The 24,950-nt window shown below is 44.3% G+C and overlaps 1 protein-coding gene across 2 annotated transcripts; it reads left to right on the top strand.

Annotated features, from left to right (window-relative positions):
* Positions 1-3,242: 3,242 nt before the first annotated feature.
* LOC101535086 (zinc finger protein 286A) lies at positions 3,243-21,495 on the top strand. Of its 2 annotated transcripts, none has more exons than XM_004599300.4 (5): positions 3,243-3,332; positions 4,167-4,255; positions 11,578-11,692; positions 12,532-12,624; positions 17,883-21,495. In XM_004599300.4, the coding sequence occupies exons 1-5, from the start codon at positions 3,278-3,280 to the stop codon at positions 19,103-19,105; spliced, it is 1,575 nt and encodes a 524-aa protein (XP_004599357.4). In that variant the 5' UTR covers positions 3,243-3,277; the 3' UTR covers positions 19,106-21,495. The 2 variants fall into 2 exon arrangements, with proteins under 2 accessions (XP_004599357.4, XP_058532252.1); XM_058676269.1 differs by having other exon boundaries at positions 17,824-17,982.
* The last annotated feature ends 3,455 nt before the right edge of the window (positions 21,496-24,950 follow it).

The raw sequence follows: 24,950 nt of genomic DNA, 5'->3' as shown, positions 1-24,950 counted from the left end.
CAAAGAACCTGGCATCGTGCCCTAACTCCACTGTCAGTCCAGCTTCCTGCTAACAGGCCTTGGAGGTTGCAGAGGATGCCCCCTTCCTCCTTATGGACAGGTAGAGTTCCTTGACTTGATAGTCAACTTCAGACTTAACTCTTGTTTTATACATTCTTCTATTCAACCCACCTATTGAATCCTTTATTTCAACCATCATATTTCTCATATGTGATTGTGTTGTGTTTTTGTGTAGTTTTGTAAAGATTTTATTTGAAATTCAAAGAGAGAGAGAAAGAAATTTTCCATCTGCCAAAGCCAGGAACTTCATTCAGGTCTCCCATATAAGGACAGGAGCAGCCCAAGCACTTGGGCCATTTTCGGCTGCATTTCCACCAAGCTGCATCATCTGGGAATTGGACTGGAAGTGGTGCAGCTGGGCCACAAAATGACACCCACATAGCAAGTGGCGATCTTACCCACTGTTCCTCGGTGTTAGCCATTTGCTTTTATGACATGATCTTATATTTTCACTTCTAGGACAGCTTTTTAAAAATACCTATTTTTAGAGTTATTGGAAAGGCAGGTTTACAGAAAGGAGAGACAGAAAGATCTTCCAGCTGCTGGTTCACTCCCCAAACGGCCACAATGGCCGGAGCTGAGCTGATCTGAATCTGGGAGCCAGGAGTCTCCTCAAGGTCTCCCACATGGGTGTAGGGTCCCAAGACTCTCTACTGTCCTCTACTTTTCCATGCCATAAGCAGAGACCTGGCAGGTAAGTGGAACAGCCAGGACATGAATGGATGCCCAGATGGGATGCAAGGTGGAAGAGCAGTTGGTTGATTTATTGTGTTGGCCTCTAGGATAGCTTCTTAACTAGCTGAACCTGTTAGGGGTTGTTCCGTTTACTGTTTTCCCTCATAGCAGCAGAATTCTCAGATATTCTCCCTTGTGAACTCATCAGCTCCAAGCCCTGAGAGGCTTCTCGCTCCTCCTTCAACTCATGAGGAAGGATATAAACTACAGGTCATTCAGGTGAACAGGGAGCAGCACAATAAAACCCTAAAATGCACCCCATCTCCTCATGCACGTTCCATTGCAGCTACAGAAAAGAAGGTCGTTATTTCATGTTGGAATGCTGTGTCACTGGAGCAGGCCGCTATGGAAATTAAGCCTCAGCCTGCGCCGCCAGCATCCCACATGGGTTCCAGTCCCAGCTGCTCCACTTCCCATCCAGCTCCCTGCTTGTGGCCTGGGAAGGCTACATAGAATTTACCAAGACTTTGGGCCCCCTACACACAAGTGGGAGACCATAAGGAAGCTCCTGAACTCATAGCTTTGGATCGTCTCAGCTCTGGCCATTGTAGCCATTTGGGGAATGAATCAGAGGATGGAATCTCTCTTTCTCTTTCCTTCTCTCCGTAAATCTTTCAAATATAAATTATATATATATATATAGACTGCTGTGTTGTCTTTTTCTGCAATATGGTACCATACACTGTAATAACAGCACACATTTATCAACTCCGAGTTCCTGCAGGAGAGGGTCTGGGCACAGCCCATGCAGTCCCCTGCCATCTGCTGTCGTGGTTCTCACGAGAAGATGCAAAGAATAACCCACTTTCCCAGGTCCTTGTCCCTTTCGTCTCCACAGCATCACTACCCACTTGAGCTAAACCAGCAGGAGAAGAGTTTACCAGCAGGACAAGTATTAGGCTCTGGGCCACGTTTGTTCTACTCTCCTCATTGGGAGCAGGTCGCAGTCCCAAGCACTGGGAAGGGGTGAGGCACCACACAAGGACGGGACCAGCGGGAGACTTGTTCCACGGGAGTCCCAGGTCCCTGCCTGAGGGGACTGCAACGCATCCTTCCTGGGAAGTTTTGGATGCCACTGAAGGGTTTGAGCAGGAAAGCGCTGTCACACTCCTACCTGAGCGTGCTCGGCATCCAAAAAGCATGGGAGAGAAAACCGGACTTCAAGGAACCCATTTTGCAGACTGGGTCTAGAATCCTAATGAGATGATGGTGGTGGCCCCAGAAAACCAGAGGTGGGCAAACTGAAGAGTTATTCAAGATTTAAAATAATTAGGGCTTCGGTGGTTTAGAAAAAGTCAGTGAGGCAAAACAGAATATTCTGGTTCTGGTTTGTGTAACCAGAGTGTGGGCGGGCAGTACCGTTCACTGAGACCAAAGGGCAAGTGAGGCAATCAGAGACGCGGCTCCCTTGAGAAAACAACGGTTTTAAATCGCTTTAAACTAATTTTTTATGCCTCCAAAGAGCATACTGTACAATGGTCCCACCTCTTCAGCTAAGCTCACCTAGGTGAAATTTTTAGCGTTTCGGGTCGCCTACGGATGCAAGGACATCGGATTAGGTCTGTAGCCACGATCTCTGTACCTAAAAACGCACCGCTTCCGAGTAATTCGGGTCGAATTCCGCAGTGCTAAGAGCTGTGTTGCGAGCTCGCGTTCGAAGCCCAAGAAACAAGACCACGTCTCCGGGTTCCCTACGCCGACCATCACTCTCGCGAGACACAGCGCTCCTTCCGGGGCCCTGCGAAGCTCCCACCCGCGCCCGCCTGCGGAGGAACGGGAGTCTGGGCGGGGCACGCAGGGCCTTCTGGGAACTGTAGTTCGACTCGGTGAAAGGGCCGCCAGCCCCGCGCCGCGGCTCCTCACGCATGCGCGAGTCGGAACTGGCTCCCAGAAGTTGGTAGCCTTTGTCAGGCCGGGGATGGGAGGTGAGTTGGTGGGGCGGGTTTCGCGGTGGACTGGACAGCGGGTAGCTCTGTCAGGAGTCGGGACTGGAGCTGACATCTTGGGAAAGGGGCTAGAGGACAAGCCCCGAGCCGCATCCCCTCCCCCAACACACACACACACCTCGCACCCCAACTCCGGAACCTCGGGGTGCCAGGGCGGGGGCGTCGCGGGTCTTGGGCGAGTGCCCGGAGCAGGGCAACATGGGCCTTACGCCCCTTGCACCCCGCTTCTTCCAGGCACTCGGGTTCCCACTTGTGCCCCCACAGCCAGCTCTAGAACGGTGGGGACGGGCGGAGGGACCCATCCCAAGCCATGCATTCTCCTCTGGTGTCCAGGCTTCCGCTGCGGGGGACCGAGGCAAGCTCCCCGGTGAGGCGGGCACTGTCCGGACCTGACCGTGACCTTTTCTGCACATCCTTCAGACGGAAGGCAGGCGGGCAGGACCGCGAGACCCCCGTGGACTTGGACCCAGAGAATCCTGAGTTTGTTTGTTGGGGGGGGCAGTAGGGGAGGGAGTGAAGAGCAAAATCCTCAAGACATGGAGGAGGTGGTGATCATGGAGCCAGAAGTGGCCGAAATGCCGGAGCCAGGAGGTAAGATTGCTGGCCATGTTGAATTTGTGCAAGGGCACAATTCTGCTGTGTAAAGGGGGAAAAATGGTTGCGTGGGGCAGGGAGGTGGTTCTTGGCTGAATGGGCTGTCACTTAGTCACCCCCTTCCGGGTGTAGGTCGACCCTTGAAAACCACCCAAAAACCAAAGGTTGAGCTGCAGAGGCATGAGCCCAGGATCCTCAGTTAGACTTCTTAGCGTTTTCCTCAGTTGGGGGGAGTCCCATCCTCATCTCCATTTCTTGGTCTCAGAATTCAGCTTCGTGCTTGGCAGAAATACTGCCCCACGCCTGTTCTCCGCTTTATCCCTGCAATCGCCCTGTGAGTTCCATTCTAAATTTTGTTGTTGTTGAACATACAAGAAAAGAGACTTGAAAGTTGGTCACTAACTTTGAATTTGCCTGATCGGCCTAGGCCAACGTTGCTTGACGTTTGGTGTGTGACCTCTACACTGTATTTCTCTCCCATCTTCTATATTTGATAAACTGCTAGATTGCACCTCAGACTCGGCCATTAAAAATGGTTGCTGGGATTCAGCAGTCTGTGTTTTAGGTAAGCACGTACAATAATTTTTGAGAGCCAGACTTCTCCAGTATTTACAGTGGAGTTACCCTTGGGAAGGAGCTAATGTATTCAAATTTCCGGAGAATAGTACCACCTTGCAGGATGTGTTAACTATAAACCCCACAGAGGGACATCTCCCGTGGTTCCTGGGAGGCAGTGGGGTGATTTGGGCCCCTAGCAGTGTGTTTTGTGGAAGCACGGTTCTTAGATTTGCAGACCTGAGGACGAGGTGGTCACTGCTTTCTTGCCTGCAGGTCTGTGTCCCCAGGGGTCTCCCCTTTCCCAGGAGGAGAGTTCCGAAGAGGGCGAGGTGGCAGCCCTACGCCTCACTGCCACGTCCCAGGTGAGCTGCGCGTCTAGGGGGCAGGTGCGCTGCATGACACGACATTTCCTGAGTTCTGAGAGCCCACTCGGAACACGACAAAAAGCTCAAGAGAAGATGCTTCCTACATATCCTAGTACTTTTCTCATGCATCTGTATTTGTTAGGCTTTGGCAGGCAGGTAGGCAGCATTTTCCTCTTCTTGCCTATTCTGCTCCTTTTTCTGTTTGGTCGTGTGGGAAACGGGGCATGTCACTTAAGACGGGTTTCTCCAGCCCAATGCGGTAGCCTAGCGGCTAAAGTCCTTGCCTTGAACGTGCCGGGATCCTATATGGGCGCCAATTCTAATCCCAGTGGCCTTGCTTCCCATCCAGCTCCCTGCTCGTGGCCTGGGAAAGCAGTGGAGGACAGCCCAAAGCCTTGGGACCCTGCACCCATGTGGGAAACCCGAAAAAAGCTCCTGGCTTCTGCCCTCTGGCCGTTGGGGCTGCTTGGGGAGTGAACCAGTGGATGGAAGATCTTCCTCTCTGTCTCTCCTCCTCTGTATATCTGCCTTTCCAATAAAAATCAATAAATCTTTAAAAAAAAAAGTCTGGTTTCTCTATAGGGAAACAACCTCCGAATGACTTTGTGGGAATTTAGGAAGGTACCTCAACTGCTGATGGGATTATAAAAGTGATTGTTCAGCTAGTTGAAAAGAATGCTGGGAGAGGAGGGCCTGGGAGGAGTCAGAGGCTTCAGCCAGCCAGAATCCAGCCCTGTGAGATGCAGGATGCTCAAGGAGAGTGTCTGCAGTGTTGGTGTGCTCCCCAACAGGAGGCAGGTGTCGCCAATATTCACAATTGTCGGGGCTCACCTTGTGACACAGCAGGTGAAGCGTCTACTCGTGACGTCAGCGTATCTGAGTGCTAGTCAGAGTCCAGGCTGTTCCATTTCCAGCCTGACTTCCTGTCCTGTGCTTGTCCCGCCCCCCCCGCAACCCACGTGGCTGACCTGGATAGAATTCCTGGCTCAGCACTGACCACTGTAACCATTTCAGAAGTTAACCAGTGCGTGGGAGGTCTCATGCATGTTCGCTTAGTCTCTTCTCTCCTGCTCATTCTCTGTGGCTTTGTCTTTCAGATTAAAAAACGTAGTAAGATTTTTATGCAAATTATTTTTACTTGAAAGGTATACCTTTTAGAAAGAGAAAGAAAAACACAGAAAGGGGTCTTCATCCGCTGGTTCACTCCCCAGATGGCCATAAAGGTGAGAGCTGAGCTGATTTCGGCTATCTTCTTTCTGGGTATCCCTCACGGGTACTAGGGTCCCAAGACTTAGACCATCCTCCACTGCTTTCCCAGGTGATTAGCAGGAAGCTGGAATTAGAAGTGGAGCAGCCGGGATTCAAACCAGCATCCGTATGGGATGCTAGCACTGCAGGTAGAGGATTAGCTTTGATGCCACTACACTAGCCCGCAAAATAAATATTTTATTCATTTGTTTCAATTATTAGTCACTTGCAAACTGAAACTGTCTTAAGCCAACAGAATTTTTATTGACCAAAATGTAATTGAAAAATTCAGGTCTGGGTCCCAAGAAGTAGTGTTAAAAAGCCTATTCTCTTCATTTCAGAGATTGTCTTTTTCTCGGCTTGTTTTACCTTCAAGCAATATTTGTCCTGTAGCACTGTCTACAAACAAGTTTAGGGTTACTTACATCTTCCCATGGTGAGGGCCAGAGAAAATGGAGAAGTTTCTTGCTTGGGACTTCTCACCAGGGTTAATTCTATCAGGCTAATTTGCCCGTAGCTGGGCCAATTATTGACCAGATCTTAAGTGGAATTCTCTATGGGTTAGACCAAGAGTTGGTACTACCCGGACTATAGCAACTCAGTGACCGTGGCCAGGCACAAGGGCTACAGGAAAAGTCAGAGTGAATCAGAATGGTGATTACTTCATACATTTTGACTCTTTAATACTGGATGCAAAATTATTGTACCATCAGGATGGGTGGAAACTCTTAAGGAAATGGAAATGCCTCTGTTTTTAATATTCCATTAGATTTTGTTTATTGAAAGTGTCAGTCTGGCCCACTAATAAGGCACACAGCACTGACATGGAACTACAGAGCTAATGTTAATCTATCCTAGCGTTAATTCCCCACTTCTGCCCACCAAGGCTAACAGTTTGACGTGTGTTTCTAATAGTTTGGGTTGAGCATGCGCTACTGCATTCAGGCATATATTATATTATATTTTCTTCCATTCCCTTCCAATCCCCAACTTTGCAGTAAAAACTTGTTTGGGTGACTCATGTAAACAGGATATAACTTTAAAAAAAACAAAGCCAACCTTTTAATAAGGAAATTTACTGATTCATATTTAATATGTGTGTTTCAAGTTCTTCTAGCCATGTGGTTTTCAGCATTCTGTTTCCCTATCTTTCACTGTTTCTCCTTGACTATTTTTCCTAATTACTATGCAATGGCTTGTATCTTTCTGGTCCTGATTCTTTGCTGTGTGTCCAGCAGTTAATCCCCACTGAGTGTTGGTTTAGTTATGTGTGTGGATCCCAGAATCAAGATCTTTTTTTATTTTAATTTTTTTTTATTTATTCATTTTATTACAGCCAGATATACAGAGAGGAGGAGAGACAGAGAGGAAGATCTTCCATCCGATGATTCACTCCCCAAGTGAGTCGCAACGGACCGATGCGCGCCGATCCGAAGCCGGGAACCTGGAACCTCTTCCGGGTCTCCCACGTGGGTGCAGTGACCCAATGCATTGGGCCGTCCTCGACTGCTTTCCCAGGCCACAAGCAGGGAGCTGGATGGGAAGTGGAGCTGCCGGGATAAGAACCGGCGCCCATATGGGATCCCGGGGCTTTCAAGGCGAGGACTTTAGCCGCTAGGCCACGCCGCTGGGCCCAGAATCAAGATCTTTTTACCTTAAAACATCTTTTCTATGAGGTGGCTACTTAGTGACTTCACGTTTCATTTGACTTTTTTTTTTTTTTTTTTTTTTTTTTTTTTTTTTTAAGATTTATTTTATTCTTATTACAAAGTCAGATACACTGAGAGGAGGAGAGACAGAGAGGAAGTGGAGCTGCCGGGATTAGAACCAGCGGCCATATGGGATCAAGGCGAGGACCTTAGCCACTAGGCCACGCCGCCGAGCCCCTCATTTGACTTTTAAAGGATGCATTTTTTTTTTAATGTTTCTTTTTTTGTTGTTAATTTATTTTATTGTATTGTTGTTGACAATGGTTACATAGTTAATTACGGTTAAAAGAAAAAGGTTTGGGGGGGGTATAGGGAAGTGGGTAATACTATTATGTCCATATTGTTTCCATCATGTATCCGAGGTAAAGGGGAATATTGAGGGAGAAGCCTCACCCGGTTTCCCGCCCACCCCAAGTCCCGGATGTGGGGCATGCTCTGAGATATTTGCTCAAGTGGTTTTAATAGTTCTCCAGTTATGAATCGCTGCCAGGTTCACTCGATGAGGTCGTCCACTGATTGGTATGGTCCACCATAAAGTCTCCATTTGCCCCATATTTCATTGACAACATATAGCTGAGATGAATGATTGACCTGTTCTGTCTTCTTTCTTTTCTTGGTCAGAGTTCTGAGTCCAGCAGTTCGATTGGGGAGAAAGAAACTTTGAGGTATTCCCAGACCAGATTCTTGTGTTCTAGCAAGCACAGGGCCCAGCACAGTCCATCACCCCGATCAGCTGGTGGTTTCAATTGCTGGGTTGGTTCTATTTTCAGTCCCGAGTTGCACTGGAACCAATGGGTGTTGCAGTCCAGCCTGGTTCTGCCCAGCACATACTCGGCCCTTACATCAACCAGTGGGAGCTGCAGCCTAGTCGGGGCGACCCACAATAACCCCCATCAGGCCCACCCCCTACCCTGATTTGCCAGTATGTGTAGCAGAAGACCAGTCTGTCCACCATCCCATTTGGCTCTTGTACTTGTCACTGGGTATTAAAGCTTAGTTCCATCTAACCAACTCAACCATCCAGCTCTCACGGATGTTGTTGAGTGCCTCTCTTTCTAGCCACCCCATCCCCCGTCCTAATTTTCATGCCCTCCCGCGGGACTAGTGACCCAAGAAGGGGGAACCCACTTTTTCCCTCCCAGGTCTCTCTCAGTCCCGGTTTATGCACTCTTTGGGTGGTTCTGTGATTTGACTTGACAGAATTAGTCCCCAGTGCCAGCTGATGCTGAGGTGAGGCTAAGCCCAAGCATCCCTCACCCACTCTAATTTATGCTTGCACCCGCAGGAATAATCAGCCCAGCCTGGCTTTTCCCTGATCTAGTCCACATGAGGCCCACAGGTGTTGCAGCCTTTCTTAGTCTGGTCTGTCCCCATCCCAGTCCACGCTCTCCAGTGGGAGTAGCTGTCCGGCGAGGGGACAAGCCCCTTAATCCCCCTGCCAGCTCTGCCCCTCCCTTCCTGGATCTCATATGTGCTGGGTGGGTGCTGCAGTCAAATCCAGTACAGGCAACTACGCCCTGGCATTCCATAATGTGTACTGGTTTTGTCGCGACCAAACCCGGCTCAACCCACACTCTGTCCTGGTGATCGGATTTGCCAGTGGATGACATGAACTGATTCAGCCTGGTCTGCCCCTGACCCATGCTGAATGTGTGCCAGTGGGAAACTTTCCATGGTCTATTCCAGACTGTTTCCTGTCATGCTTCTTGCGCTTACCTGCAGCGACTGTGTCCTGCCAGAGGATTGCCCAGGCTCCTCCATCAGAATCCCTCCCAATGTCAGATTTTGTGCATACCAGGGGGTCCTTGAGCCAACTCTATTCAGTTCACCTCCTGTCCTAGCAGGAAAGTGGCTTTTCCTGGCTGGCTTTCACCCCATTCTGGTTCTTGTTGTTGGATGTTTCAGCCCAGCCATGGCTCGTCCATACCCACATACAGCTCACACATGACTTAGTAGGGGGTTGAGACCCAGCCTAGTCAGTCCCACGTCTACCCTGGTTCTCCATGACACCAGATGGTGTTGGGGTCTGAACTGGCCTGGTGCATCCAATCCCAGCACACACTAGTGCCTTGGGTGACTACGACTGTTTCCTAGATAGAACGCAGCCCCCATTCCAGCACACGCACCCCTTGGTGGGAACCTCAACCCAGTTAGAATGTCCTCTTACCTCCCCATTTGGGCCTATTCCTAGCCATAAATCGCGCACCTGCCCGTGGTTGCTCTGAGGACCAGTGGGTGCAAGAGCCTAGCTCGGTATGACCTGTGCTCCATGCTGGTTTCTAGTTTTGCTTGTAGGCTAAGGTTTGCTCAGTCCTGCCCAGTACATTCCGTTCCATTACCAATTTCACAGCTCAGCATTGTTAAGTGATTAGAAGTTCTTCAAAGGAAGAGTTACTGGCATTGGGAATCTTTAGAATTGACTCAGATCCCAGAAACAGTGCAGTCAGCCTGGAGCTAACTAAGCAACAATTCAGACAACCAATACCCCAGAGCTTCCTGGGCCCAGGCCAAAGGATGCATTTTTTAAGGTCAAATCACGGGTTATTTCCGTTTTTGTAAACATGACTATGAAATAATTTTAGGCAAAAGAAATGCTGCAAATAATACAAACATTTCTGTATATGACTCATCCAGCTTTTCCAAAAGTTGGCATTTTACTTGCTTCTAAGATTTACTTATTCTGTTTTTCCAAAATCAAAACATACCAAGATGCTATAACCTGTGGACCCTATTCAGAATTTCTAGCTGTCTTATTTTTCTATTTTTGAAATTTCTGCTTTCTGTGTCCTTGTTCTTTTTCTAACTTGATTCATTTGCTCAGCTTGCTTGTTTATGCACTTGTTTAGTAACATTGGAGTGCTTAAAGCTGTGCAAGTCACTCAATATAGTTTTAGTCGCTTAACATTAATTTTTGTATTTTTGCTTCATTTTAATTTTTAAGTTATTCATTCTTTTGGATTTTATTGAAATTTACTTTGTTGCTTTTTTGCAAATGCCTCTTGAATATTTAAACAGAGAGATTTGTTTATCCAGTTACAGCATTTGATATATATTTATTCCATCAGCCTTGGATTATTATTCCTGTTTTTATGGCTTTATTTAAATGGCGTATTTGATACTGCTGTGTGTCTAAATCCTTATAGCTTTTGTAATAAGCATGTCTTGTAGACGTGCAGTATTATGATACATGGTGCATAAACATTTACTTGTATCTTTGCTCTTGATCTGTTGCAGTCATTGTCCAGTTTGCTGCTTTTTTGCCTTGAATTCCAAGTTCAGCTGAATTTGGCCCTCCTTGCCCTTTTTGCTCCTTTACTTCTCCATTCACAGCTTGTGTATTGCAGTTCATCTTCTGGTTGGATTGAGGCTGCATCTTCAGCCTTTTATTGGCGATTTACGGGAATCATGCAAATATAGTTTAGTCCCCACCCCATATACACACACACTCTGCTTATATTTCGTCCAGTTTACCAAACCACATTGTGGTGAGGTTTTGGCAGCGTTTGTTTGCTTTAATGTTGTTTGAGAGGCTGAGGTCTCCATCCCATCACCCTGTTCTCTGGATGGGCTAAGCCAGGCCTGAGCCAAGAGCTCAGTGGGTAGCAGGGATCCAGCTAGCTTGGCAATCATGTGCTGTCTCCCAGAGTGGACATTAAGAAGAAGCTAGAATTGGGAACAGAAACAGGATTTGAACTGAGGCATTCTGAGCAGGAAGGCAAGCATCCCAACCAGGAGCTTAATGGCTGGACTAAAGGCCACCCCAACTCCGACCTTAATGCTTTACTCTCCAGCATGATGGCTCAGTGGCTAAGTCCCTAACTCACACATGCCAGGATCCCACGTGAATCCAGGTTTATGTCCCAGCAGCTCCACTTCCCATCAGCTCTGTGCTTCTGGCCTCGGAAAGCAGTAGAGAATGACCTAAAATCTTGGGAACCTGTGCCTGTGTGGGAGACCTGGGAGAAGCTTCTGGCTCCTGGCTTCAGATCAGCTCAGCTCAGCTCCGGTTGTTGTGGCCACTTGGGGAGTGAGCCAGCAGACGGAGTTCTTTCTGTCTCTCCTTCTCTCTGTAAATCTGCCTTTCCAATAAAAATTAATAAATCCTTAAAGAAGAAATACTTTATTCTCCAGGAAAAACTGTCATCTTTCATTGTTAAAAGCATGAAATTTTGCCTCTAAGTGAGTATAGCAGGGTGACTTCAGATTTGTAATCTGAGTAACTGTTACAAGACCCATCACCTTCCACAGCTGCTTTCCCTGTTGAGTGTCTTTGTACCACGGGCCAGAAGAAACGGAGGTGGGGGGATGAAAGAGAGGCCTTCCCGTGAAAGTTGGTGAGCAAAGGTATGGTTTGTGTCCCAGGCAACGGTGACATTCAAGGACGTGGCCATGGACTTCACGCCCGAAGAGTGGGGGAAGCTAGATCCGGTGCAGAGAGCCGTGATGCTGGAGAACTACAGGAACCTGGTCTCGCTGTGTAAGAACACGTCCAACGGCGCCCTCGCCTCTTCACTCAGCAGCCAGAAAGTTCTCGCGAACTTCCAGAGAGATCTGTTTCCACCTTAGCTTCTTAGCGAAATGGGTTTGCTTGTTCTAAATCAGGATTCAGGTGACAGAAACGAAATTCACATCTGAAATTCAGGGAGTGGAACATTTCATTAGGATTTCTTTTATCTGTTTGTAGTGATTTGACCGGGCTTCACCCAGTTTTATTCTTGAGTTCTGTCGCCCCATGTGGCAGACAGATGGTCATTGGTGGCCTCATTGGCGGCCACAGGGCTCTATGTTATTCCACCTGTTAGCTGAACAGAAACACAAAATTACCTGCAAGTGGGGTCAGTGCCCACCACTGGGGCCAGAAAAGCTGGAAAATCTCTGGCCCATGGATGCTCTGTGTGTGTGTGTATGCACATATATGCATATGTTTACATGAGGGCTAGCCCCTCCCAAGCCTCCTGTAGCAAATCCCCTCAGGAACTTGTACCACCTCTATGGCAGTTGCATTCTGTCGTGCTATCAATGGGGTCCCACTTTTTCCATTTTCTTTCCTGAGATAAGGATCAATACTCTCTCTGGAATTTCCTCACACAGTTAAAAGGCGTTCTTCTCTTTTCACTGGTGAAACACTTGTGCAAACCTAGTTTAGTGCCTTCTTAACGAGGCCAGTTACTGCAGATCTTTCCGTGATAATGTGTCCTCTGCATGTCCAGGGTTGGAGCTTACGCTGCAGGTGTAGGGGTGTGTGTGTGTGTGTGTGTGTGTGTGTACCACAGACGGTTAGAACCCATTTCTTTCCTTTCCTTTTGTCATGAACAGGGCTTCCGATTTCCAGACCTGAGAGCTACAGTTTGGAGAATGGAAGGGAAGTGCTGAAGCTGGAGAGGAAGGCCTCTGGGGACAGCTGTCCAGGTGAGTGAGAGATGAGAGTCTCCAGAAACGGCAGCCCAGCAGCTCAGTGGGAAAGTGACATTGTCACTGCCCGAGGAACAACACTAGAACGATAAACGTGCCCTTATTTTTAAAAATATTTTAAATTGCAAATTATTTTAAATGCATGCAGAAGTTCAGAAAATAGAGAAACACTCTTGTACCCATCACCAAGATTAAAGACATGTTAATATTTCACCTCACTTGCCTCTTTCTTCCCTTTCTTCTGCAATGTTACAATAACTCTACAGTGCGATGAGTTTTTACAGACTAAACACATTGAGGTATCCAGTGGCCAGAACAAGAAAACAACATCCCTACAAACATCTGTGATCGTTATTATCTCTCCTCTCCCAGGAGTGGCCTTAGCCTAATTTGGAACACCACAGATTAGTTTTATGTGCTCTTGAACTTAAGCCGTATTACATATTTTCTTGTGTCTGGCTTCCTTTGCAGAGCATTAAACTATGAAACCCATTCTTGCTGTGCAAATCACACATTCTCATTGTTATACAAGTTTCCCTTATGTCGGTATAGCAACTTATACATTGGAAGATGGCCATTTGAATGCTTTCCTGTTGGTGGCTAACAGTACTGCCCTGTGCATTCTTTGCTTATGTCTTGATGAACACGTACTCCTATTGCATGTATACACTTAGAATTTTTGAGTGATAAGGTAGGTGTGTATTCATTTTTAGTCAACATCACCAAAGATTTTAAAAGTCATCACTTCAGTTATGTTCCCATCACCACAATATGTTGATTCCAGTTGCTCCACATTTACCAACACTGCCTTCATTTGAGACATTTTTTTCTAAACATTTATTTATTTTTATTACAAAGTCAGAGATACAGAGAGGAGGAGACACAAAGATCTTCTGTCTGCTGGTTCACTCCCCAAGTGGCTGCAATGGCCGCTGCTGCGCCAATCCAAAGCCAGGAGCCAGAAACTTACTCCAGATCTCCCACAGGGGTGCAGTGTCCCAATACTTTGGGCCATCCTCGACTGCTTTCCCAGGCCAGAAGTAGGGAGCTGGATGGGAAGTGGAGCAGCCAGGATTAGAACCAGTACCGGTTAGGGATCATGGTGCGTGCAAGGTGAGGACTTTAACTGCTAGGCTACTGCACCAGGCCCAGCTGTACTATACTATCTCTTGTCTGTATTGTCTTAATGAAAAGCCTTCTTGAGCATTATTGTTAAATTTATGCTTTTGAATACTGAGAAAGTTACATTTTCCCCCATAAGCATAGCTCTATCTGTTTCTCCTTTAGATCTGTCAGTTTGGGATTGCCCACTCACCACCCTTTCTTTTTGTGGGATTTCCCAATGATTTCTAAGAGCCGGAGGAGATATTTCCCCTTTGTTATGTTACAAATGTTTTCCTAGGTTTTGCCTTCTGTTTCACCTAAGCACTTTGGTATACAGTTTGCCTTTTTAGTACTCCCTGCTTTTCTTACCTCCAACTTACATACATATTTGCATTTGGTTTCTGGTCCATTTATCCTTGAATTTTTCCTTAAACTCCTCATCCATTTGGCTCTGCCTCTGGGACTGTCCTTGTAGCCTTCTTTTTAGAACAGTAACATATTTGAATTGGCCAAGGTTTGGTTTTAGTTTCCTATGCTCTGTATACCTACATAAACTTGAGTGCTTACCATGACTAGGAGGTAACGTCACTGCACAGAGCAAGTTGAGTGGGAATTGGTAAACTAGAGAAACACATGCCTCAGCTGAAAGTAACAGCCTTTACTCAGTTGGCTGTAGCTCAAGGGCAGACAAACATTTTTACTTTTCTTTTTAAGATTTGCTTATTCTCATTGGAAAGGCAGATTTACAAAGAGAAGGAGAGACAGAGAAAAAGATCTTGTATCCACTGACTCACTCTCCAAATGGCCACACCATGTGGAGCTGAGCCAATCCAAAACCAGGAGCCAGGAGCTTCTGCTGGGTCTCCCAGACGGGTGCAGGGTCCCAAGGCTTTGGGCCATGTTTTCCCAGCCCACAAGCAGGGAGCTGGAAGGGATGTGGAATAGCCAGGCCATGAACTGGTGCCCATGTGGATCATGGTACATTCAAGGTGAGGATTTAGCCCCTGAGCCATTGCGCCAAACCCGAGGGCAGACGAACTTCTATGTAAAAGGCGAATGGCAAATAAGATTTTGTAGAACATGTGGTCTCCCCAGCCATTCAACCTGCCATGGTAATGTGCCAGCAGCTTCCACAACATGTAAATAAACACACGCCTATGACTGTGTTGCAGTACAGCTTTGTTTAGAAAAATAGGTAGCAAGCTACTCTTGGCAATTCCTGCCCTCGCTGGTTATCACCAAGTAGACATTTATGATAGTTTTCAAGAGATGCCCGAAATTTAGATTACTTGGTAAGATCTCATTATTTCTAAATGTTGGCAACAAACCTTTTAAATTTGCGTAAACAATATGGGGCAGAGAAAACATCAGTCAGACTTGAGTGATGAGGCGCCTGCAGCGTCTGCCTCCTCCATTAATCTCTTCCTTCCCACAACCCGTTGTCATCTACCCGGCTCAGTCCCAACCTTCTCTTGCCAACCTAAGCCTCTCCTCAAAGCCAGCCTGACCAGCTGTGTAGTGTGACTCTTTGGTGTCTTCATTTGCTTATGTCAACAATACCTCAAGTACCACAGAGCGAAAACTGAGCACCTCAAACATGCCCAAATTCCCCTGTAGTCCAGCTGGATCCTTTCCCAGTAGCTGTCCTACTGACACACGCCAGAAATCTATCAACAGTCCCTCCACTGCCCCTGCCCCTTTCTTCACCCACACATTTAGCGAAATACATTGTAAATGCTCCTTCACAGTTAACATCCCTCGAAATGCCTTTTCTTTACCCAGACTGTTAGGATGAAAATCTCTCCTCTTCCATCTTTGCCCCATGCACTCCATTATCTACATCGTCCTCAGAGTGATGTTTTCAAAATCAAATTGAATCGAGTCATCCCTTTGCATAAAACGTGATGATAACTTTTCACAGCCTTTGGATTAACAGCCACAGTCCTTGAGGCTTACGAACTCCTGTAGAACTCTAGCTTTTCCTCATTGTAGCCTTATTCCTCACCTATTCTTCCTCCTCCTCTGGGTTGTGTCATAGCAGTTCTTGAATGTTTTGACATCCAAGGACCTACTGTAACTAAAAATTATTGAAGACTGCAAAATGAGCTTTTATTTATACAGGTGATAGCTACCAGTATTTACCATATCAGAAATTAAAGCTGTGCAAGAATGTATGTGAATTCATTATAATTTTATGGAAATTTCCTAAACAAAAATATTATACTTAAGAGAATGTTTTTTTTTTAATGTTTCTGCAAGTTGTTGTGTAGTGACATCTCATTGGAAGGGATGATACTCTGACAGCTCCACTTTCACACCAGAGATGGTCTCCCAATGAAACTGTTGAATTTATCTGGACAATAAGATGCTGGACCTTCCACATGGTCCATGCCCACAATGAAGGAATCATGAGTGGTTATGAACTGTACTACTGTAACAGTATGGAGGAATTCAATATGGGTGGGGGGGAGAGACTGGGGAGGAGCTGGAGGAATCCCAGAGCCTATGAAACTGTGTCATACAATGATATTTTAACAATGGCTATTGTATACCTACTCAACAAAACAAAACCGAAAAAATACAACTTCATCAAAAATGGCTTTTCTCACGCTTGCCCCTGAATGCAGTTTGCTACAATTTGGAGTTTTTTAAGATTTGTTAACTCACTTACTTATTTAGTTGAAGGAGAGAGAGGGAAAGATCTTCCATCTACTGGTTCGCTACACCAGTGGCCACAGTGGCTGGAACTGAGCCAGGCTGAAGCCTGAAGCTGTGTGTGGCTCTCCCATTTGGTGTGGATGTGTGTTAGTACTGTTCAGTAGCAATTAGAACATTTGGATAAAATCAGTCAATAAATAGACGAGTGAATAGAATTTATTTAGGTTGAATAAAAGGACAGATATGCCTAAATCTAACGTAATTTTCTTCTTTGTTTCATTGTCATGCACCATTTGTTGGAAAAACAAATCTTTTGTTCACTGAAATATCACCTTCATATTAGCCTTAATTCTTACACATACATCAATTTATTCCTGAATTTGCCCTTCTGCTACTCCTTGGAATCACAATTTTTAAACTATTTCATCTTTATAAACATTTTGTGTTAGATAAAAAAAATTGCAGCATATTGATATTAGAGACATTTAGAGTAGGTTAACCTTTATTTCTGCCCCCTTGCTTATGGGCTAATATTTTCTCTGTAGATAATCATTTTCATTTAAATGTCCTTGGTTTCTGAAAATATAACCAAATGTTATATATACAGGATACATCAAACATTTCAGGAGTATTTTAGTGCAGCAAGATTTGAAAACTATATGTTGGCTTTTGCATAATACATATTTTCTACGAACTTTTTGAAGAGTCTTATGTCTCTCCTTCCCTTTTCTTTCTACACACACACGCGCGCACGCACACACACATCTATGGATGCTCATTTACACTTCTTTCATTTAGATATTGCTTCATACCAATATGCATAGCTTTTTCATTTTAGAAAGTTTTACAGTATTCTGTTGTATGTATGTGCTGCAGTCTATTCAGTCATTTATCTGTAATGGAACATTTGAAGTGTTCCCAGTCTTTCGCTACCTGAGTTAGTGTTGCAATAAAAATCATGTGCATATCATTTCATATATTTACCAGCGTATCTTGGGAGACTGTAGGAGGCTTCAGATGAGACACATAGTAGAAAGGCATTGTTAGGAAGATGACACTGCCAGTGGGTTGTGTGTTTTGCTGTGCACAGGACTGACTGAAAGACTGGGAACTTAGGACTCATAACTATACCCTGAGATAATCCTGCAGGTTTTCATTGCAGCAAGGTGGGTTATATGAGTTAATTCTCTCATTCTGACCTGATACAGTCCTATGTCTGCTCATAAACAGATATGTTGCTTCAGGTTCAGTCCTCCTTTTCCTGTATTTCTGTATATTTTTTCCATCTTTTGACCCTGGATGGAGTCTGTTCATTCTCTCTGCATATACTGAATGTTTTCCTCTATCGTTCTCTTTACAAATCATCTGACGAGTCACATCCCTTACTGCGTGAGGGCATGCTTTTCACGTTCATTAACTTTTTACCTGTTACAGAATTGCCTTTCTGTTGAACACAGAAAACAAAGGGAATTTGCATTTCCAATGTCTTTCAGACATGGAGCCAAGAGCCAAGAGCAAGGATTACGCTTCAGTGCAAGATTTTTCCAAAGAATCGTCCTGCCAGGTTGCAATCATCGAGAGACTGACGAAGAATAATGGCTCAGATGCAGCTGTGGAATGTGAAAGTTGGTTGGAAAGTCAGCAAGAAAGTCAGGAGAGACATTTGAAAGAGGTGTTCACTCACATGAATGCCTTACCTGAGGAAAGAGATCTTGAATGTGATATTCCCTGGGAAAACTATAGTCAAAAGCCCGTCCATGCCACTCAAGACAGAGTGCTCAGAGGATCCTATTCCTTCCAGACACTGGAAAAGCGATTGAAACAGAAATCAAACTTAGTGAAAAAGCAGAGAACTTATAACAAAGAGAAGAAGCCTCATAAGTGTAACGATTGTGGTGAACTCTTCACTTACCATTCAGTGCTTATTCGACACCGGAGAGTCCACACTGGAGAGAAACCCTATTCCTGTGACGAATGTGGGAAATCTTTTAGCCACAGGGCGAACCTAACGAAGCATCAGAGAACTCATACTAGAATCCTCTTCGGATGCAACCAATGCAAGAAAACTTTCACAGAAAGCTCATCCCTTGCGATCCACCAGAGAATTCACATTGGAGAGAGACCTTACGAATGCAGTGAATGTGGGAAAGGTTTCAATCGAAGCACACATCTTGTGCAGCATCAGTTGATTCATACTGGAGTGAAGCCCTATGAGTGCAATGAATGTGATAAGGCCTTCATTCACTCGTCAGCACTAATTAAACATCAAAGAACTCATACTGGAGAGAAACCCTACAAATGTCAGGATTGCGGGAAAGCCTTTAGCCACTGCTCATCCCTTACTAAGCACCAGAGGGTTCATACTGGGGAAAAGCCATATGAATGTAGTGAATGTGGGAAAACATTTAGTCAAAGCACACATCTTGTCCAGCATCAGAGAATTCATACTGGAGAGAAACCCTACGAGTGTAATGAATGTGGGAAAACATTCAGTCGGAGTTCAAATTTTGCTAAACATCAAAGAATTCATATCGGAAAGAAACCCTACAAATGTGGTGAGTGTGGGAAAGCCTTCATTCATTCGTCAGCTCTTATTCAACACCAGAGAACTCATACTGGAGAGAAGCCCTTTAGATGTAATGAATGTGGGAAAAGCTTTAAGTGCAGTTCATCCCTCATCAGACATCAAAGAATTCATGTTGAAGATCAACCCTGAAAAATTACTGAGTATGAAGTAATGTAAGTTGGGTATATCACTGTATGAGGTACCTGAGTGTTTAAATGGAAACTCATTGTATGCCTTGAGACCCAAATATATAAGCATCTAATTTCATTTGCATAATATGTAGTTTTTGAGCCACAGACAGGCTGGTGCTTACATCTGTTGATTTGATAATTATTAAAACTTCCATTCAGGGATCTCAGAATTTTAAGTCTCAGTCTCCCAAATACTCATTCACTAAAAGTCATACAGTCCCAGAGAGGGTGGCCTTATAGACTGAGAAGTTGTTTTCCCCTCTCCTGATCTTGTTAGAGCCCTATTGTAGCCCCTCAGTTTGCAAAAGGAATTCTTACTTGGTAGGTTAGCTTGATGGCTCATAATATGCCCTTCTTGTGAGGAGGACACAAAGTTACTTGTCTTTGAGTCATCAGACATATGCATGACATCAGCTCTCCAGAGAATGTAAAGCTACCACTTAATGTGATGAGCATAACCAGGCTGTATTTAGTTATGGTCATAGGAATGATATTACTCGCAGAGTTGTGGTATTTGTTACCCCTGTTGTGTGGAACCCTACCTAAGTTTCCCTTTTTTGTTGTTTTTCCTGGAGTTCACCTGAGGTAGAGTTAGCCAGAATCTGAACTGTTAATCAGGTCCCTATTTGCTTATCCTTGGCATTGAATTAATCCTTGGTTTTCTATTGTGAACAACTGTGTAAGAAACTTTATCTACATCACTCAGCTTTCTGTAAATTGTGCTGTATCACCTTAAGGAAAGATTCCATAGATACTGAGGGTCTAGAAAGCTGGTGGATTGGATCAGTGTGTTATTGTATCTAGGGTTCCTGTCAAGAAGAAGTGAAGCCACTGAGACACCTGGGCATACATTCCTGTCAGGTATGGAAACCAGTTCACAGGACAGTCCTCAAGCAGCTCACTTGAGGATGAGCAGGTCTCCATGAAGAAATTACCATTTCGCTGCCCTTAAGGTTTACTCATATTGCTGCTGCTGCTGTTGTTCTCCATATGCTAATTAGTCTCTATCCTAGAGCAGCCTGAAAGAAGACAAGGCATGACATCACAATAATAAATTAGCATAAGTTGCAAGGGGACCAGAAAGGTGGTATGATTGGAAACACAAAAGCAAAAATTCAAATAAAGGTTTAATAAAACACTACACAAATGTCATTTTTTTATTATTCTACCTAGTGTAGGATATTCTATATATTATGTGTGTTACATAAAATTATATAATGATGGAAAAATATAATAAGATTTCTACTTCTCTCCTGCATCTTATCCATGATCTCTTGTCAACACAACAAAATGTTCAAACCTTAGGGTGTCACTGTACATTGTCACTTACAGCTATTAAAATGCTTTCACTAAACCACATACTTCAGTGAAAAGAAATTCATTTGGGGGCCAGATTTAAACTAACGAAATAAAAATGCTCAAAATGGGCATTCCAAAGTTTAGTTTAAAAATCTGCTACTCCCAGTTAGCACTTGTGGGACTTTGAAATGCTACTAATTCTGGTCTTAATTTTCTTTATATGTAAAATGAAAATAAATCATCCCTTTCTCATAAGTTGTCATGAGGATTAAATAAGAGTACGTACAAAGGACCTACTTAGGAGAACATATACTCCCAACTCCCCCTTTACCGTCTACATACAATTGAAAATGAAATAGTTAAGCTTCAGTCAGTACTCTGTGTATATGTATGGATTATATACGTGAGTGGGTGTAAACACTTGTGTATGAGAGTAACTCAAAAAATCCATGGGAAATTTGATTAAGAAATGTGTGTTTTGCTGAATTTTGAAATTTCATGTGTGATGTATTTCTGTACTGTGAATTCTCATGAGCTTTTTGAAGCCCCTGCACATATTTACATACACACACATATATACAAATATATTTTTCTAATGCTATGGCTAAGAACCAGTGGAAGTTAGAAGTGAATTTTTGCCATACCTTTGATTTATCTGTTGCGGACCATGGCTGTTCTGCTGTCTGGCCTCTCCTAGAGACAAACCCATACTTCTTTGTCTTCTTGCTTCTGTCTGGTGTTTTCCACATAGCGTCTTTGAGACCTGGAATATGCTTTTTTTACTCATGAGTATGATTTAAATAGGAGCTATTTGCTGGTTCCAGAGACTTGAGTTTGCAGTGTAGTGTGAAGGGATTTACACTACATTGGTTTTACTGGGAAATCTGGCCCTTTGCGTCTCAATCCTATGCCCGCTTTATGCGTGAGGTTCAACTTGATTACATGTCTGCATTCCAACACGAATATTGGAAGTTTTAATGCTGTACATTTCACATGTTTTTGCTTACCTATAAACAGTGTGTTCTTATTATTCATTGTCAATAAAGATGATGTTTGTATATTTATTGTCAGAAACTTTTGTAAGTTGCTTTTTTTTAAGATTTATTTTATTTTTATTGGAAAATCAAATATACAGAGAGGAGGAGAGAGAGAAGAAGATCTTCCATCTGATGATTCACTCCCCAAGCAGCTGCAATGGCTGGGCCGAGCTGATCCGAAGCCAAGAGCCAGGAGCTCTTTCCAGGTCTCCCACGTGAGTGCAGGGCCCCAAGGCCTTAAGCTATCCTTCCACTGATTTCCCAGGCCATAATCAGGGAGCTGAGTCAAATGTTGAGCAGGTAGTACTCAAAGTACTGTTCATATGGGATGCCACTGTTACAGGCTATTGCTTACCCACACCACCAACCCCCTATACCAAGCCAATTAATTTTGTCCATGTTCAGATTTCCTCTTTGCTAAATTTTGGGGGACTATAAATACGTTGTCTCCTGTGATGACAAATACAACTATTGGCATTTCCAAGTTACTGGAGTTATTCACAACTCCAAGGAGCATACCTACTTCCAAAAAAACCTCAGGAACATCCTCAAGACTATTTTCTAGCTGGGCTTGATCCATGCAAATCCCTTAGTATTTCAGCCTCATAGGCAGGGTCGCCTCATTTATGAGGCTGCGTCCCCATAAGGTCACAGGACAAGAAGGGTAGAGCCATCCCACTCCCTCAAGTTTCACTGCAGGTTAGGGACTTGGCTTTTCCCCAAAAGAGACCTAAAGACACTGAGTAGGCAAATCAAATACTGCAATTAGAAAGCAAACTTCACCCTGAGTCATTCTCCTTCCCATGTGTTTCTGTGAAAAGATGTTTTTCCCAGAGATCAGTGGTGCATGGATTAGACAACAGAACCTAAGGAAATAGTCACAGCATCAACTTCATAGGGTTTCTATGTCAGTTATATGATATTAGGTATGTGTTAGTGCTTTGTAAGCACTTTACAGAGGTGCATTTGACAATTTCCTATTCTTCAATACCAAGCTTTCATATTTATACAAGAATTAGAAACTCTCACCAGAGTGACCATGTAATACTAATTCATGTTGCCTATCTATTGTGAGCTGGTTGGGAATCTGCTCATTAACAGTTCTTTAGGAATACAAAATAATATAGCACAGCTACAGTCTGAAACTTCATTTCAGCATACCAATTCTATAATTTGTATGATTGCCTCAATTCTCAGTTTTATAGCCCATGCAACTCATGTTATAGTGACTTAAATCTGCTGAGTTATCCAGGACTTTGACTTGTGAAAACCTGTTTCCAGCTAGCTTAAACAAAAGGCTGCCATGATAAGACAGTTAAAGAGTGAGATCTAGCTTCAGATATAAATGAATTTAGGTGTTCAGAAGCTATTATCAGATCATTCTCTGTATCTCAGCTTGTTATTCTGACAACTGCTATTTCCAGAGAAAAGAATACTTCATTGTTCACGGTGCCATTAAAAGTTGTGTGCAGGATTCTGTTTAAATAGCCTGGCATGCATGCCCATCCATGAACCAATCACAATGGCCAAGAGAATTAGGTATTTCTGATATAGGAGAGGAAGAGTGAAATTTAGCCCTATCCAAAGCACACTACATGAGTTTCCCACAGAGTTTGCTACCAGCAGGAAAGAACAGAAAAAATAGCATCATACCAATGCCTAGACAGTTAAGGGACAGACATGACTTACTAATACCGAAGGCAGACACTGGTCTTCAATAGATGTGGATGGCAGTAGAGTGAGACTATAAGTGCTGTGAACATGACTACTTGTTCACAAATTGTAGTTTACATTGGATTTATCACAATCACAAAGAATTGAAGAATTTGTGTTTATTTTCAGGGAAATTATTTCAAGAGAATTTCATGTGCATGAAAATAAGTATTAACAGGAAGGTTGGAAATTATATGAACTCTGGTGCCTGTATGGGTTTCCCCCCTGCCCACTTTTTTCATTCATTTTTGTTTCATGGCCAATAAGTTGGCATTTTAAAAAGTCAGGAAGAGCAGCATTCTAAATGGAAGGCATTATGTATACAGGCGTAAGACATGGGCCTGTTTCTCCAGGCAGAGGGAGCTGTGTGATGAAGGGTGGTGATTTTCAGAAACTGCACGTTATATGGTTTCATTGGCTTAGAGCATAGAGAACTAGAGCAGAAGAAAATAGTTTAAGGAGTAGTGATCATCAGGAAGATACAGAAGCAAGGAACTAGATTTGTATGGTCATTTTTAGCAAATGAGTGTAATGCACAATTGAGTTTTTGCGTTGCAGAGAAGGGACTGGAGAGAATCAAAATCATTGACCGAGAGCAAGTCTGGAGGTTGTCCATCAACAAGTAGGCAAGAGACAGTGGCGTCTGAGCTGAAGCTTCTTCCTTTCCCCCTTCTCCCATTGCTCATCTTGGTTCACAGCTATAAAATTATGGGGAGAAGCATAGAAAAACACATTGAGAGAGAGAGAGAGAGAATCTTCCACGTGCTAGTTCATTCCCCGGATGGCCACAATGGCCAGAGCTGATTCGTGAAGCACAGAGGAAGCTCCTCCGTGACTTTGCTCAGGATGCTTCCTATTCAACAGTCAGATCATACAATATCAAGGATGTAGGGCTCCACGATGCTGGCATCTCACATGGGTGCAGGTTCAAGTTCCAGCTGTTCCATTTCCAATCCAGTCCCTTGCTAATGCACCTATAAAAACAGCAGAAGATAATCTAAGTACTTGGGCCCTTGCCAATCTATGTGGGAGACCTGGATAAAGTTCTTGGCTCCTGGCTTCATCTGGATCCAACCCCAGTTGTTGAGACCATTTGGGGGGAGTGAATAAATGGGAAGAAAACCACTTTATTTTCCCCCTCTTTGTATGTCAGCCTTCCAAATAAGCAAATCTTTAAAAAATACATAATCAACGGTTTTTAAGCTATATATGGGTGTATAGAAAGAAGTATGTCAACTCGTTCCCTCCCGTTGCTGGGTCATTATCATTTATGGAAAATGTTTTGACAGGTGTAAATTTCCAGGTTGTTTATTTCTTTAGTACTTCAGTACTTTAAAAGTGGTGTTCCGGGTCCAGCGTGACAGCCCAGTGGCTAAAGTCCTCACCTTGAATGCATCAGGATCCCATATGGGCACTGGTTCTAATCCTGACAGCCCCTGTTCCCATCCAGCTCCCTGCTTGTGACTTGGGAAAGCAGTCGAGGATGGCCCAAAGCCTTGGGACTCTGCACCCACATGAGACACCCAGAGGAGGCTCCTGGCTTCAGATCAGCGCAGCACCAGCCGTTGCGGCCATTTGGGGAGTGACTTATCAGACAGAAGATCTTCCTCTCCATCTCTCCTCCTCTCTGTATATCTGCCTTTCCAATAAAAATAAATAAATCTTTAGAAAAAAAAAAAGTGTTGTTTCATGGAACTTTTTTTTTGGAGGGAGAAGTAATTATCTTTGTTCCTTGGTATGTAAATATCCTTTTTC

Source organism: Ochotona princeps, chromosome 17 (assembly GCF_030435755.1).
Source record: "Ochotona princeps isolate mOchPri1 chromosome 17, mOchPri1.hap1, whole genome shotgun sequence".
NCBI classification, from domain to species: Eukaryota; Metazoa; Chordata; class Mammalia; order Lagomorpha; family Ochotonidae; genus Ochotona; species Ochotona princeps.
Note: the sequence above shows the minus strand (reverse complement) of the source record. Positions and strands in the feature narration are given on the sequence as shown.